This window comes from Balaenoptera acutorostrata, chromosome 7 (genome assembly GCF_949987535.1).
Source record: "Balaenoptera acutorostrata chromosome 7, mBalAcu1.1, whole genome shotgun sequence".
NCBI classification, from domain to species: Eukaryota; Metazoa; Chordata; class Mammalia; order Artiodactyla; family Balaenopteridae; genus Balaenoptera; species Balaenoptera acutorostrata.
Window position 1 is genome coordinate 109,253,021 of NC_080070.1, and position 15,524 is coordinate 109,268,544.

At 54.0% G+C, this 15,524-nt stretch overlaps 1 protein-coding gene across 1 annotated transcript in view; it reads left to right on the forward strand.

The window, feature by feature from the left end:
- Positions 1-15,524, forward strand: part of ADCY1 (adenylate cyclase 1) — a 120,536-nt gene that overhangs the window by 86,371 nt on the left and 18,641 nt on the right. The window contains exons 9-14 of the mRNA XM_007187686.3: positions 2,629-2,823; positions 2,976-3,073; positions 4,049-4,133; positions 8,977-9,066; positions 9,604-9,860; positions 10,147-10,273. Of these exons, the coding sequence (XP_007187748.2) occupies positions 2,629-2,823; positions 2,976-3,073; positions 4,049-4,133; positions 8,977-9,066; positions 9,604-9,860; positions 10,147-10,273 (852 nt within the window). The remainder of the gene's footprint in view (positions 1-2,628; positions 2,824-2,975; positions 3,074-4,048; positions 4,134-8,976; positions 9,067-9,603; positions 9,861-10,146; positions 10,274-15,524) is intronic.

A 15,524-nucleotide genomic window follows, 5' to 3' on the forward strand; every position in this document is an offset into this window, starting at 1 on the left:
GATGAAAGCCCGGAATCCTAACCACTAGGCCTCCAGGGAACTCTTTGTATGTTCTCTTCTTTGGTGAAATGCCCCTTGTGTCTATTGTCTGCTTTCTAACTGGATTTTGTATTTTCATGTTTTGTAATATGATCCATTCTGAGTTAATTCTTTTTATAAAGTGTGAGGTTTGAGTCAAGTTCATTTTTTTTGCTAATGGATCTCCAATGGCTCCAGCACTATTTGTTGAAAAGCTTTGCTTCTACCATTGAATTGCTTTTGCACTTTTGTCAAAAATCAGTTGACCATACTTGTGTGAAGCTATTTCTGGCTCTCTGTTCTGTTCCATTGATCTACGTGTCTGTCCTTCTGCCAAAACCATATTGTCTTGATTGATATAGTTATATAGTGAGTCTTAAAATCAGTAGAGCAATTCCTCTCACTTTATTCTTTTTAAGAAAAATGAGCTATTCTAATCCCTTTGCTATTCCATTTAATATTTAGAATAAGCTTGTCTATCTACAAAAAAAAAAAAAAGAAAATCCTGCTAGGATTTGACAGGAATTATGTTAAACCCATGTACTTCAGTGCGGGGAGGATTGACATTTTCACTGTGTTGAGTCTTCTAATCCATGAGCATGGTATGCCTGTCCATATATTGAGATCTTCTTTGATTTCTTTCATTGGCATTGTGTAGTTTTCAGCATACAAGTTCTGTATGTGTTGTTAGAGTTACACCTAGTATTTCATTTTCTCAGTGATTGTAAATGGTACAGTATTTTTGTTTTGGTCTTCACACGCTCATAACTAGTATAAAGAAATATGATTGATTTTTTATGTTTATCTTTTATCCTATGACCTTGTGGAACTCACTTATTTGTTCCAGGATTTTTTTTTCCTCCCACTGGGGTTTTCTATGTAGACTGTCATGTCTGTTTCTATCATGTCTGCAAATAGGGACAGTTTCATTTCTTTCTTTCCCATCTATTTTCCTTTTATTTGCTTTTCTTGCCTTATGGCACTGGATGGGGGCACTGTATTGTATTCAAGGTGAGGGTGAGCCAGAAATCTCTGCCTTACTGCAGATTGTAGAGGGAAAACCTTTTACCTTTGAGTGTGATGTTAGCTGTAGGTATTCTGTAAATGTTCTTCATCAGGTTGGGGAAGTTCCCCTCCATTCCTAGTTTTCTGATCATTTTTATCATGAGCGGATATTGAATTTTGTCAAAGGATTTTTTCTGTATCAGTTGATATGACCATGAGGTTTTCCATGTGGTGGTTACGATGGTGTTAATACGATGGATTGCATGGATGTTCAAATATTTAAACAGTCTTGCATATCTAGTAAAGGTCATGGTGTAGGCCTCTACTTATATATTGCTGAATCCTATTTGCTAATGTTTTGCTAAGGATTTTTGCATCAATATTCGTGAGGGATGTGACCTCAAAAGTGGTTTTCCTTTTTTAAATACTGTCTTAGTTCGGTTTTGGTATCAGTATAATACTGACTTTATTATTTATTTATTTATATAAATTTATTTTATTTGTATTTATTTTTGTCTGCGTTGGGTCTTCACTGCTGCACGCGGGCTTTCTCTAGTTGCAGCGAGCTGGGACTACTCTTTGTTGCTGTGCGTGGCCTTCTCATTGCGGCAGCTTCTCTTGTTGCGGAGCACGGGCTCTAAGCTCGTGGGCTTCAGTAGTTGTGGCACATGGGCTCAGTAGTTGTGGCTTGTGGGCTCTAGAGCGCAGGCTCAGTAGTTGTGGTGCACGGGCATATGGGATCTTCCTGGACCGGGGCTTGAACCTGTGCCCCCGGCATTGGCAGGCGGATTCTTAACCACTGTGCCACCAGGGAAGCCCCTAATACTGACTTTATAAAGTGACTTGGGAAGTGTTGACTTCTATTTTCTGGAAGAGATTGTATAGAATTGATGTTAATTCTTATTTAAATGTTTGGTAGAATTCACGATGAAACCATCTCAGCCTGGAGATTACTTTTGCATGAATTTTAAAATTATGAATTAAATTTCTTTAGCCTTGCATGAATTTTAAAATTATGAATTAAATTTCTTTAGCCATTATAGGGCTTTTCTAGTTATCTTTCCTGTTGGGTGAGTTGTGGTAGTTTGTATGTTTCAAGGAGTAGGTAATTGATCTAAGTTGTCAAATTTATATGTGAACTGTTGTTCATAGTATTTCCTTATATCCTCTTGATGTCTGCAGGGTCTGTAGTAAAATTATATTTCTTTCCTGAATTTGTTGGTGTCTTTCTCTCTTTTTCTGTGTCATGCTTGCTAGATATCTGTTGATTTTATTGACATTTTCAAAGAACCAGTTTCATTGCTCTGTGCTGGGCACTGTCCACCGCACAGGAGCGGGGTCCCTTAACCCTCCACGTGGTACCACTGCACAGGTGCCATGTAACCCCACTTACAGACACGGGAACCCCAACACCGAGGATGAGATGACTCACCTGGGATCTCGCTGCCAGCAGGTGGCTGAGGCAGGATTGCATCTCAGATCCCCAAACCCGGCCCCCCAGACTCAGCAGTGGGCGAGGACCCAGGAGGAGGGAGCGTAAGAGCTCTTTTCTTTAATAAGTGGAGAATTTGACACTATTCCTTCCTTTCTTTCTGTGACGGGCAGCGGAGGGCATTGAGAACAGCCTCGGAAAAACTCAGAAACCGCTCGTCTTTCTCTACAAATGCTGTCTACACCACCCCCGGGACACGCGTCAACAGGTACATCGGCCGCCTCCTGGAAGCCCGCCAGATGGAGCTGGAGATGGCGGACCTGAACTTCTTCACCCTGAAGTACAAGCAGGCTGAGCGAGAGCGAAAGGTGAGTGCGGGGGGGTCTCTGGTGGGGGGGTGGCTGGGAGTGAACGTGGGTGGCCCTTCTCGCTGTAGTTCTAGGCATCCCTGGCGCCCTTGGGAAGACCTTGGCGTCTCCAGGAAGCTGGGCGGCTGATGGTCCTTTTCTGTGTCTTCTAGTATCACCAGCTTCAGGACGAGTATTTCACCAGCGCCGTCATTCTGGCCCTCATCCTGGCCGCCTTATTCGGCCTTGTCTACCTTCTAATAATCCCGCAGTAAGTGCTGTTCCGGGTCCATCAGTCAGAGGAGAAGGTCACCAGGAGTCCTTTTCAAGTTCAGGTTCAACTCCCACGGTCACACTCCTGCGGTGCTTTGGCCTTTGGGGACGGCCTGAGCCACACACCAGTTCTCCATTTACCGGAGGAACTAGCTGAGCACGCCTGATGGCAAACGTGTGGAACACTCACTCGCAGTTTTTAATTTTAAATGTGCTCAATTCTCAGACACCGTATATTTTCAGTGACTCTGTCCACACCACATGCGCCATTGACTTCACGACGGCGTCTGTGGCAGGAAACAAACAGGGCACCAAATGGGCACCCTGGTGTCTAGGTGCTTGTCATTTTCAGAAACATTAAAATGAGGAAAAGTAAGCTTTGGAAAGGAACAAAAACATAATGATTTTAATAACATTTAGTCATCATAAGTCAAAGTGAGTGGCAGTTTTTGTTTTTCAGCAAGAAAGACCCCAGAAAATCTCCACTTTTCTTCCAGACGTACCACTTTATTAATAAACCTCCCTAGTGGAGCAGTTTTCCTGTGAGTTTCCAGAAAATACACGGAAGCCGCCCCCCACCCCACCCCAGGACACTGTGGACACACAGTGGCCATCTACATGGCCCTATCTGGGGATACAGCTTTTTCTAGAAAAACCCTTCCCAGTTGAAGCCCAGTAAGAGGGTGGTGCCCAGCAGCCAAGTCTGTGCAACCCTAGCCCTTCCTGCATAGGGAAAGCACCTCTCAGGCACTCCCAGGACTAGAGAGACCCTGGGGGGCTTAGGAGTTAGGGGGGACACAGGAAGGGCTCCTTCCCTAGAAGAGAGCCAGCATGGGCAAGTTCCCAGAGACCACTGCTCCTTCCTGGGTGCCAGCGACTGGGTGAGGCAGGGGAGGAAGGGTGGGTTCCCAGGCATTTCTCGGGCACACCTCGCCCGGCCCAGCCTGCAGTGACCACGTGTCTTCTGTCCTAGGAGCGTGGCTGTCCTGCTCCTGCTGGTGTTCTGCATCTGCTTCCTGGTGGCCTGTGTCCTGTATCTGCACATCACCCGGGTCCAGGTATATGTGTGCTTGTGTTCTCTGCCTGCTCGTTACCTAGTCCAGGTACCCGTGTGTGTGTGTCTTGCACCTGCACATCACCTGGGCAGGTAGGTGCACGGCTTCTGCCTGCCCTGTTGGCAGGACAGGCGGGGCAGTGGAGGCAGTTCGTCTGCTTGCCTTCTTGGCAGGCGGAAAGAGCTGTCCGCATATTGGGAGTTCATGAAGCCCGTCATGCCAGGTGCAGTTTGGAGTTCTGGGAAGGTGCCCCGTGGACACAAGGGTGGGTGATTGATAGTGACGGGATAAATGAACATGAGGTGTGACGCTGTTCTCTGCGGATGGAGCGTCCTGTGGCTTGTTGTGGGCTCCTGTCCTAGCCCGGGGCGACCACATTCTCGAGGATGCTTCATTGGCTTTGGAGCCAGGGCTGAGTGCATGGCCCTGTGTCGCCCATGGCCCCTGGAAGAGGGCTCTGTCCTGGTCCCTCACGCCTTTCTCACATCCTGAACCTTCATTTTCCAATGTCCCCTGTCCCCACTAGACCCCCACTTGTCACGTCTGACAGACCCAGGGTTATTTTTGCACAGTTGTTGAAAACAGCTACTTCTTGAGAAGATCGACTCTCGTTTTATTTATTTAAATTTCTTATTATTCATTGGTAACTTGTTGAGTTAAGAAAAAGTGCTCTTTATTCAAACCACATTCCCAGCTCTTTGATTTCGTAGATGGAGTGGCGTCTGGTTTGGTAAACTGGAATTTCCCACTTCAGATAAGATTGCTTTATTCACCTGATTTCAAGTGAAAGCATGGCAAGTGGATGCTAATTTCTTAGCCCGTCCCATTCATCCCCAGTGTTGAGAATCCGTGTACCTGGTGGACAGTTTTCCTGGAGGAGGTGGCCCTGCCTCCCCCAGCCCCTTTCTTTCCATCCACACCCTCCTCCTCGCCCTCCCCCATGGGCCTGAGCATTTTTTCTAGGTGTGTGATTTTGACCCGTTGCTTCAGTGGGTCCGCTCAGGGCGATGGTCAGGAAGCAGCGGTGTGCAGCGTGCATGGTCCTGGCAGCAGGCAGCTGCAGGTCGCCCGGCCAGCGAGCGCCAGTTCAGGGGCCAGCTTCCACGCTCGCACACTCCCCTTCGCAGGCCCTGCGCCGGGCCCTGAGCTCACCACGGGGCTTGTGCAGGAGACAGGGCGCCAGGCGACAGGAGGGGCCAGACGGCAGGCAGGCTCTGGCTGGGGAGGGCGGGGACAGGCAGCGGGGGCAGGGTCGTCCCGCAGAGGCCAGCACGTGCTGAGACGGGGAGACGTGAGCGGTCACGGCTGTGCACGCAGGCGGGAGGGTCCATTGCAGCTGAGAGTCCTCGAGAAGGCCTGGGAGTCAGCTGGGCAGAGTGCCTTCCTCTGTGACGTGGACGCGGCCACAGCCAGGGCATCCAGCCGGTGTGGCAGCTCCATCGCTAGGGGCTGCCAGCGCGAGGGCCTCAGCGTCTCCGTCCGTGAAAGGGGTGGGGATTGGAGCTGATACTCATGATGTGCTGGGAGCAGGGCCTGGCACACATTCTTCCCGTATTTCAGCCTCACTTTTCTATCCGCCGTCCCAGTCACCCCTTCGTGGTCCCCCGAGCGAAGGCAGAGGGTACCGCCCAGGAGGCGTGGTTCCTGCCTTGGGCTTCCTCCCCTCCCTACGGCCCTGGCAGGGCTGGCCTCCGGGGAGGAACAGTGCCCTGCCCACCCCCACCCCACGCCGGCCCGGCCCACCCTAGACCCCGCGAGCCGCCTGCAGGGGGTGGGGAAGGCAGGGAGGAGGTCTGCAGTGGTGGTGAGATTCCTGCTTACACTGGATGTCGTCGATGAATGGGCAGTGACTGGGGAGTTAGAAAACCTGTAGGCTTTCCCTCCTTGGGGAGGGAGACAGAGCCTCAGCAGAGGGCAGTGACCCTCCGGGGACAAACTCGAGGGCTCTGCTAGCCCCTGAGTGCCCCGCCGTTGCCACCTGCTTCCCGCCCAGTCCTGGTCCCCATGACCCAGCCTTTTCCGCTTCAGCCCCAGGGGCTCCTGCAGTGCATCTATGTGGGATTGAGTTCATGTATTTAGCATAGGGTAAGTCATATTTTTTAAACTTCAAATTGCAACTCTCTGGGGGGCTGTGAAATTGGGGGTTTTTTTGTTTGTTTTTACGTGTGGGTTTTTTTTGTTTTTTTGTTTTTGTGAGGTGTGAACAAAAGGAATGGAATAGGAATGAATGAAAATGTCATCCTACATCAACTGTAGTCAGGGTTTCCCGGAAGTTTGTTTCTGTTGTGTGTACCTGTGCACCGTAGTGTAAAACGCAGTTCTTACTACACTTGATCTTAGCCAAAGTCTGATGCCAGGTTTGATGTCTGGTCAGAAGCCTCTGAAGCCCCCGCCCCACATGAGAGCTTGTGGTCTCTGGAGCCAGGCCCCGCCCTGTGCTTCTCTGGGCCCTCAGCACGCATGGGCGGAGAATAAGCCCAGAGCGCAGAGGCAGGGCCGAGTGGAGAAGGCTGAGGTTGTGTAGTTGTCGCCTTTGCCTAGGTCGTTTAGACTCTGCGGCCACGCGGCTCTGGCAGAGTGTCGCCCGCATTAGGACTGACTTCCACGGTGCCGGGCGGTCACCCCTCCTCTCTCCGGCCATCTGGTGCGGCTGCGGTTTCTTCCGTGTGTCGCGCCCTGGTCACAGCACGCTGCTCGGCTCCTCTTCTCTGCAGAGCACGGGGCAGGGTCTTGCTCTGCATCCCCTTGCCTCGTGGCCTTGTCACACTGTTGGGGTCCTTTGTGAAATTCAGCCCAGGCTGTGAATCCCCCTCTGGCCGTGGGGTCCCGGGCGCTCAGCCTGGCCATTGCTGCAGAGTCCCTTCGTGAGCCGATGACAGCGTGCTCTGAGGATGTGGCAACAACAGACAGCCCCCTGGGTCACCTTTGACTAATTGTGGGTCACGTTCTGGGGGAATTTTCCATTGTTTATGTCAGATCAGCTACCTTTTTTCTGTATTGTGACAAACTATTTTTCATGCTGTTTTTTGGTCTGTGGAGATATATATATATATATGTGTGTGTGTGTGTGTGTGCCTGTATATTTATTTTTTTGCTCAAGAACTGATAAGTTGACCCAAATTAACTGTAAAAAAGGCGGCCATCAGTCTTAGAATGAACAGACAGCCCCTCTTATCATGCCTGTGTTCCTACCCCTCTAGTTGCTCCCAGCAAACAAGCCCCAACTCCACGTGAGTCCTTGTGATTGTCATTATGAATTTCCAGAGAGGTGTTTTGACTCTTGTGTATTCAATCAAACACGTTTGTAGGATCAGGCATTTAGCATGGAGTGAAGAGGGTCTCAGTACCCCGAGGCTGGCAGTCACAACTCTTCACCATTGTGTGATCCAGGGGTGGCCTTAAACACTGTTATTTTGCAGGTAACGGAAGAGCCAGCTCAAGTGGTCTTAAATGATAAAGGGAATTTATTGTCCTATGTATTCAGAAAATTCAGAGGGAGGGAGAGAGGGAGGGGAGGAGGGTGGGCCCAGGGCTGGTTTTATCCAGTGACTCCATTCAGCCACCCGAGACCAGTTTCTCTCTGGGTCTTCTAACTGCCCCTGGGTGCCGGCTCAGCCCAAGGCTGCCCTTCCTTGGGTGGCCCAAAGGCATCAGCAGCCCAGCTGTACATCCACGCCCACCCTCCAGGCCCGGAGGGGGACACACCGCGGGCAGGGCTTGCCCAGCCTTGGCCAGTGGCCCTCCACTCATCGCCTCCCGAGAGACTTTTGTCCTGTTTCCACCTCTCCCGCAGCACCAGGGGCCAGGCCCCACTCCCAGTGGTGCCCTGGGGGCTCCTGAAGCCCACCCGGACAGAAGGCGCGTCTCCAGGGTTTGCTGCGTAAAAGCGTGAGCAGCCTGTGCTTCTTGGGGCTGGAGGCGGGAGTCCCCCGGTGCATCCACGGCCTTGCCCAGGACTCAGTGGGAGAGAAGACTGGGAGGGGAGTGACGCAGGTACTAAGACAGCGGGGCTCACACCACCGCAGAACAGGTCTTCTGTGTGAGGACCTCAGAGGAGATCCGTGTTTCAAGGAAAACACAACAGTACTGGAGCCTAGAACTGGGACCCAGGTCCGTATCCACCACTGTGTGAGCTGCAGCAGCCCACTCTGTGTCCTGGGCTGTAGAGTGAGTGGTGTCTGGGCTGCATTTCCTCACCGGTACAGCAGGGTCGGTAACGATCCCGACTTCATAGCGGGGAGGATAGGGGGATAACCGTGTAGATGGTCCCGGGCTCCCTGGCTGGCCGGTGTTTTCTGTAATCTCCCTGTGGTCTCTGTTTTTGTTTTCGTTTCTAACTTCAGAAGTGTGAGTCTAAGAAGAACTTCTTTTATCCATGAAATCGTTTTTTGAATATTGCAAAATGTGTTTATTAAATAGACTTAAAATAAAACTTCTAATAACCTGACAAAAATTTTATAAAGCCTGTGTGAAGAAAATGATAAAACTTAGTTAGAGCATATAAGACACAAATAAATGGAAAGTCTTAGCATTTCTGAGATAGAAGGATGCACTGTTCTGAAAATGTCAAGGTAATCTGTTCAGTGATTTTCAGTGCCACTCAGGGTCACAGCATCTTTTTAATTTAAAGACTTCAGTTTTCGTTTTTTTTTAGTTTTGGCAGCTTTTTCACCTGGGAGATTAATTATATGAAAACAGCCAAGAAATGTGTGTGGGGGATGAATAGTCGGTGAGACTCTAGCTGCGTACAGGTGGCTCTGGACCTTCTGTACTGTGATTTATTTACTGTGAACACGGTCGACTTTGTAATAAGAGGCCGTTTTTTAAATAGCGTTTTGTTGTTCAGTGTTTCCCAGGGTGCCTGACAATCCAGATCCGCACCGTGCTGTGTATCTTCATCGTGGTCTTAATCTACTCCGTGGCTCAAGGCTGTGTGGTGAGTGTCTCTGCTGAGCACGGGGCTGGGCGTGGTGAGAGCCGCCAGGTGCAGGTACGTGGGGGGCCCTGCGGGGGCCGCCCTGGAGGGCCTGGCCCTGGGCTGGGGAGGGAAACAAGGGGATCAGAGATGGGCCTGGGGGTGCCCAAGGAAGCTGGGGGGGGAGGAAGGGGACATCACCCAGCGCAGGACATGTGATCCTCCTGGGAATGGAGACCCGGCCTTCACAGTGCGCAGAGGGTGAAGCTTGGGCAGAGAAACAGGAAGGAGGTGGTGGGGGGAGGGACAGGATGCAGCTGAGTGGTTTGGGGGGATGGTAGGGGTCTCACGCCCCCAGGCCCAGGCCCTGGGGAGGCTGCTTCCTCTTGGGCAGCGAGGAGCCTAGAAGGGCCAGGAGCAGGCAGAAGTTTCCGAGGCCCGGCTGATGGCACTCGGGGAGCGGGTCGGAGCGGGAGGCCGTAGGGGGCTGGGAGCAGGGCACGGGAGTGTCCTGAGTAGGGCCCCTCCCACGCTCCTGGGTCCTCTGTCCCCCTCCAGGTGGGCTGCCTGCCTTGGGCCTGGAGCTCCAGTCCCAACGGGTCCCTGGTGGTCCTGTCGTCTGGGCGCCGGGAGCGCCTGCTGCCCGCCCCGCCCTGCGAGTCTGCGCCCCACGCCCTGCTGTGTGGCCTCGTGGGCACCCTCCCGCTGGCTGTGTTCCTGCGGGTCTCCTCCTTGCCGAAAATGATCCTGCTCGCCGTGCTCACCACCTCCTACATCCTCGTCCTGGAGCTCGGCGGGTACACGAAGGCCGTGGGGTAGGTACGCTGTTCCCGCTAGAGCCGCTGGCCAGGCTTCGCCTGGGTCCACGCAAGGGGCCCTGTGTTCCGATTTGCTGGACAGAAGCTCGCCGGTGCCAGGGCTTCTCCCTTCCTTCACTTGGACCCATGTTCCAGCCAGTCAGTCCTCGGGTTTCCCCAGGGATGTGGCTCTCCGCCCGGGTCAGTCCCGGGCGCCGCTGGGGGTGTCACGTCTGAGGGGCCTCTGGGGACCGGCCTTGCGCTCTGGACACTGACGTGGGTTTCCTTCCTTTTCTTCCCCAAGGGGTGACGCCGTCTCGGGCCGCAGCTTTGAGCCGATCGTGGCCATCCTCCTGTTCTCGTGCACGCTGGCCCTGCACGCCCGGCAGGTGGACGTCAAGCTGCGGCTGGACTACCTGTGGGCCGCACAGGCAAGAGGAGCCCCTCTGCTTCCTTGGGGCGGGATGGGGGTCGGGGGGCCCCTTGGGAGAGGTGTCAGGCGGGGGCTCCCGGCTGGACGCCGGCGGCTCTGTGGATGGCATCACTGGGGCCAAGGAGCAGGAAGGCAGGCGGGCAGGCGGGGGGGGGACAGTCTGACGAGCCCTGTGTGACGGTCAGAGTTTGGCTGCTTTGCCAGCAGTGAGCAAAGGCGTGCTGGCAGAGGGGTGACGGTGCAGAGGGGCTCAGCCTCCGCTGGCTGGACGTGACAGCAGGTCTCATCAGGGTCGTGAAAAATTCCTGAAGATACCGAATCTCGAGTGGCCCGCTCCAGATTTAGATCTGTGGTTGGGGGCCAGGACCTGATGTTTTTACAGTGCATGCTGGGGAATTCTGAAACGAGAGGGAGAGAGACAGAGGAGTAGCAGACCTGTGAGCTGTCCTGGGCCCTGAGCCCTGGTGTCAGGCGATGACCCCCGGAGTTCAGCCGGCTCACGTGCCTGGGAGCCAGAGCACAGGCGCACCGGTCATGCCCAGGGCCACTTCTGGGCCCAGCCCAGGTCACGCGTGGTGTGGTGTGTCTCCGAGCCCCCTCATCACCTGTTCCTTGTCCCCTTGTCACCTGCTCTTTTCCCCCCGGCTCTGGGAACCAAGGCCTTCCAGCTTTCTGGTCCAGAGGTCAGACTCCATCTGTGTAACTTGCACACTTCTTGGCTCTGCACAAATTGCTTCCCCTTGGTTTCCTCGTCTGAAAATGGGGAGGCGGATGTGCAGTAGAGCAGAGGCTGCGGGAGAGTCTTCTCATTCTGACACATGAAGAAGCAGCCCTTGGCTGTCTGAGGGAGTTCCCTCTGTTCAGTCCTCACAGCAGCCCTGCCCGGGAGCCGGGATTACAGATGGGGCTCAGACCTGGATGTGACGTGCCCAGGGCCAGGGCTGGAATGACTGGGGGTCCCAGCAGGTCTGCGGTGGGTGGGAGCGTCCGCATACCAGGGACCCTGTGTGCAGCCAGGGTCCCAGGCCAGAGCCACGTGGCTCTGAGCCAGGTGTCTGGGTGCACCCCGCCGTCACCCCACGCTCTCCCCGCAGCAGGGCAGGCTCAGACACGCCTGCTGGGGGGGCCCAGGCTCCTCTTTTTCTGCCTGCCCACATCCTTGCTTCAGGAAGACGGATGACGCGGATGTCCGTGTCCTGCGGTGGAATAGGCAGGAGGTCAGTGGCTGAGGCCCTCCCTGGTCAGCTGTGTCGGGTGGGCAGGAGGTGGGCCTAGAGTTAGGTGGTCCTCCTCGGGAACCCCACAACTCCACTTGGGGTCCCCGGTCCTCAGTAGAATGGGGTGAGGACCCCAGTCCCGTGTGGGAGTATATTGGTTGGCTTCTGCAGAGGGGAGGTTTATTCCAGGGATTGGCCTGCGAGGTTATGGAGGCTGAGAAGTCCCACCATCTGCCACCTGCCGTGAGAGAACAGGAGTGCCGGGGTGGATGTAGTCCAGTCCGAGTCCCAAGGTCAGAAACCAGGAGTGCCGATGTCCGAGGGCGGGGGAAGGTGGACGCCCCCGCTCAGGCTGAGGGCGGAGTGCCCCTCCTCTGCCGTTTTCTTCTCTTCAGGCCCCAGGGGACTGGGTGGTGCCCACCCATACTGGAGCAGGCGACCTCTTCCCGCAGTCCAGCTATTCAGAGCTAGTCTCTCCTTCAGACCCACTCGGAAGTGACGCTCACCAGCCATCCAGGCGCCCTGTGCCCAGTCAAGCTGGCACGTACAGTTAGCCATTGCAGTGAGGAGTGATGACAGTTCCCTTCCCAGCGGGCTCGGCGCCCAGAGGTGCACACACCGTGCTACGTTTGACAGGCTCTAGACCCCACTGGGCTCTCTCCAGAGGCCACTGCTGGGTGTTCTCACTGGGGGAAGGAGGGGCAGGGAGGGGGGATGGGTGGGCTGGCTGTGATGGGGGCGGAAGGCAGTGGCCACTCCCGTGGAAACTACTGTTCACCCTCTAGTTTAATTAACCTGGAAAAGACAGATGCTACTTAAGCAGGTTGCTGTCTGCACATCAGGGCAGGTTGTATTCGAGATCATGAGGAATTATTCCATTACTCTGGGTAAACAAAAGAAAGAAAATGTGCCTGTGTGTGTGTGTATCTGTGCACACACGGATATGCTGGGTGAAAAGCGTGGCTTATTTATTCCTTTTTATACAGCAGCTTTACTGAGATGTAATTCATATCCCACATGGTTCACGCACCCATATAAAGTATACAATTCAGTGGTTTTCAGTATATTCACAGCGTTATGCAACCAACACCACAGTCAGTACATTTTTGTGCTGCCCAAGGAACCCCTATAACCATTAGCGGTCGCTCCCCGTTTCTAGCCAACCCCCAGCCCTGAGCCACCACTCATCTACTTTCTGTCCTTGTGGATTTGCCTGTTTCTTTATTCTTCAGCCTGTACTCTTAAGTCAGTGCCTGTTCTGGACACACTGACTCCCTGTGTGCGGCCAGTGGGAGCCCTGAGCCAGCCCTTGCTGGGACAGACCCTTGATTCGCAGGGGCCTGTGGCCCAGCCCTGTCTTCACTCCATACCTGGATTCTGGATTCCAGGTGGCAGGAGGCCGCTGAGATCTGAGCCCCTCAGCTCCCTCTCCACAGGCAGGGACCCCCCAGGTGGGCTGTCTGGAGAGCACTGGCCCCAGTTCCTGGGCAGCTTGGGCAGGGCCCCTGGGGAGGGCGTAAGGGTGGGGATCCACCTGATTCTGGCTCACCCCCGTCCTCGGGGGCTCAGGTTGCCGCCTTCACCGGTGCCAGATCCAGGCCACAGCCCCACTGACGTGTGCACACGATGCCCAGCCAGGCTTCTGGGAAGAGCCTGGGCTTCGCTGGGCCTCTTGGACGCTGGAGACTCAACCATGGGAGGGTGAGGGGCTGGTGTTGAGGAAAGGGGACAAGGTGTGTGGCAGGAGGGGGACCTTCACAGAAACCCCAGGGGGAAGGGGTGGCGGGGAGACCATTGATGGGTCAGAGCCCCCCCTTCTCTGTGGGCAGGGCTGACCTCTGGCCCCAAAGCCAGGGTGGCAGGATCCCACCCCTGTCTCTGGAAGGTGGCCTGGCAATGGAGTGTGGTGGAGCAGGGGCAGGGGGAGGCACCCCGGGGGGGGGACCCCACAGTCACAGGGGCCACCAAGGGGCAACTTGGAAGTGGCCCTGTAGAGCCCGGGCATGGTTGGCCATCAGGTGAGGGGGTTGCGGTAGAGGTGGGTGTGGTCTCAGGCACCTATCACTCAGTCTGGGCAGAGGGCAGAGGGCACGCTCCAGACCAATGAGGTCAAGAGAGCTAATGGCACTTGGACCATCTGAAAGGGGGGGCAGGGATAGGACAACCCCAGGCTGGTGCAGTGCCCAGGGCACCACAGTGGAGGGTCCCCATCCCAGACCACAGTGGAAGGGGTCCTCAGAACCTGGGACAGTTTGGGCCACCAGACAGGATTCACGACCTTCAGCCAAGGGACACAGCCAGCCCACAGTGACCATGCTGGGAGGGACCCAGCCACGCTCTCCTGCCTCCCTCCCAGCCCCTGCTGATGTTCCCACCGGCCGAGCCCAACCAGAAGCCAGCGGCAGGGGGGCCTGTAGGTAGAGCCCTCTGGGTGGGTCCCGGGTCAGCACGGATGCCAGGGGAAGAGGCCAGCACACACCATTCCTGGAAAGGGAATCTGGCTGCTGCAGTTTGCCAAAGCCGTGCCAGGTAAGGGAGGACAGCCTCTTTGTGGTGGGCTGTGCCGCTGAACTTGGTCTTGTCCGGCTCTGGCTGGGTATCCAGGGTGACCAGGCTGGCTGGTCCCCGAGACGTGTCTACTCGCCGTCAGCTGGGCCCTCTGGTTTAAGATCTTTCAGTTATGAGTAGCTACTCAGAGCTAGAGAACGGGCTTAGGATGAGCCAGGAAGCGCTGGACCGGCTTGGGGGTGTGGGAGATGGGGTTTCCCACTCGTTGGCTGGGTGCCCGTTCTGGACCTCACGCTCAGAGAGTGGGATTGAGGCCCTGGCTGTTGGCTCCCCGAGCCGGGGACCCCTTCCCCCAGGCAGGCAGGCAGTTTCTCTCATCTGGATTGGCAAGAGCTGTTCTTGGCATTGGTGTCCCCTTAAATGTTATTAAGTCCAGCGGTTGACCCTGTCCTGGGGTCCTCTGCCAGCGATACCCCTTGCACACCCGGCCCCACCGTGAAGAGCGCTTTCCAGGGAGTTTGGTGCAGGAGAGAACCTCTGTGTCATGGGGGGAAGGGTTGCCTACATGGGACACACTGACATATTTTTCTAAGGATGTGTAACAAATACCTCGCTTTCCTGTAAACGCAGCAAAACAAGGAAATTTCTAGACTTTGCCCATTTGCCCTCTGGATATTTAAGCATGTCATGCAGAGGTACATCAGAGTGCCTCGAACTGTTGCGAAATTGCCAGACCAAAGACGCAGTGGGTTAATTATTTATTGAGACCCAGCTGGTTCTGTAAACCTAAATAAACAGATGGGCTTTTCCTTCCTGATGACTTCCTCAACCACTTAATCTGTAACTATCGGAATGCCTTTGCTCCAGTGAATTTTTTCTTTGAACTCAGTAGATAATCCTGATGACACATAATTTTAACGATGATAAAAATTTCTCTCTCTACAATGAACGCCGATTCCGAGGGTAATTCCCACTTGTGCAGCTGCCATTCTCAGCACTCGGTGGTGGCGGGGGGGAGCTCAGACATGGAGTTCCCAGTGGTTGGGCTGAGCTGAGGCCCGCTGCACCTCCTTCTCCAGTCACTTCCCAGGCCTCCTTTCTCCACACGTGTGACAGGCCCATGGCCTGACCTAGCCCCCAAGTTGGTGACATTAGCCTATAAAGATAATACCTGATAGAGTCTTGGAGATTTTGGAGGAGTTAGCCAGGGAGAGGTTCTGTCGCTGTTGGATGGTGTTTTATATATGTCAGTTAAGTCAGGTTCTGATTTTCTCTCTAGTCATTCTATCAAGTTTTGAGAGAATGGTGTTGGAATTTCTAACTACAACTGTGGATAGAACTTACTGCAGTTCTATCAGTTTTTGTTTTATGTATTTTGATGATCTGTTATTAGGTGCATAAATGTTTAGGATTATGTCCTCTTGATAAATTGAAACCTTTTTCCTCTGATCGAAAAAAAGACGCTCTTGTATACCCGTGGGCTAAAACAAAAACCTCCAAATAAATATCGATCCCTAAACAAAA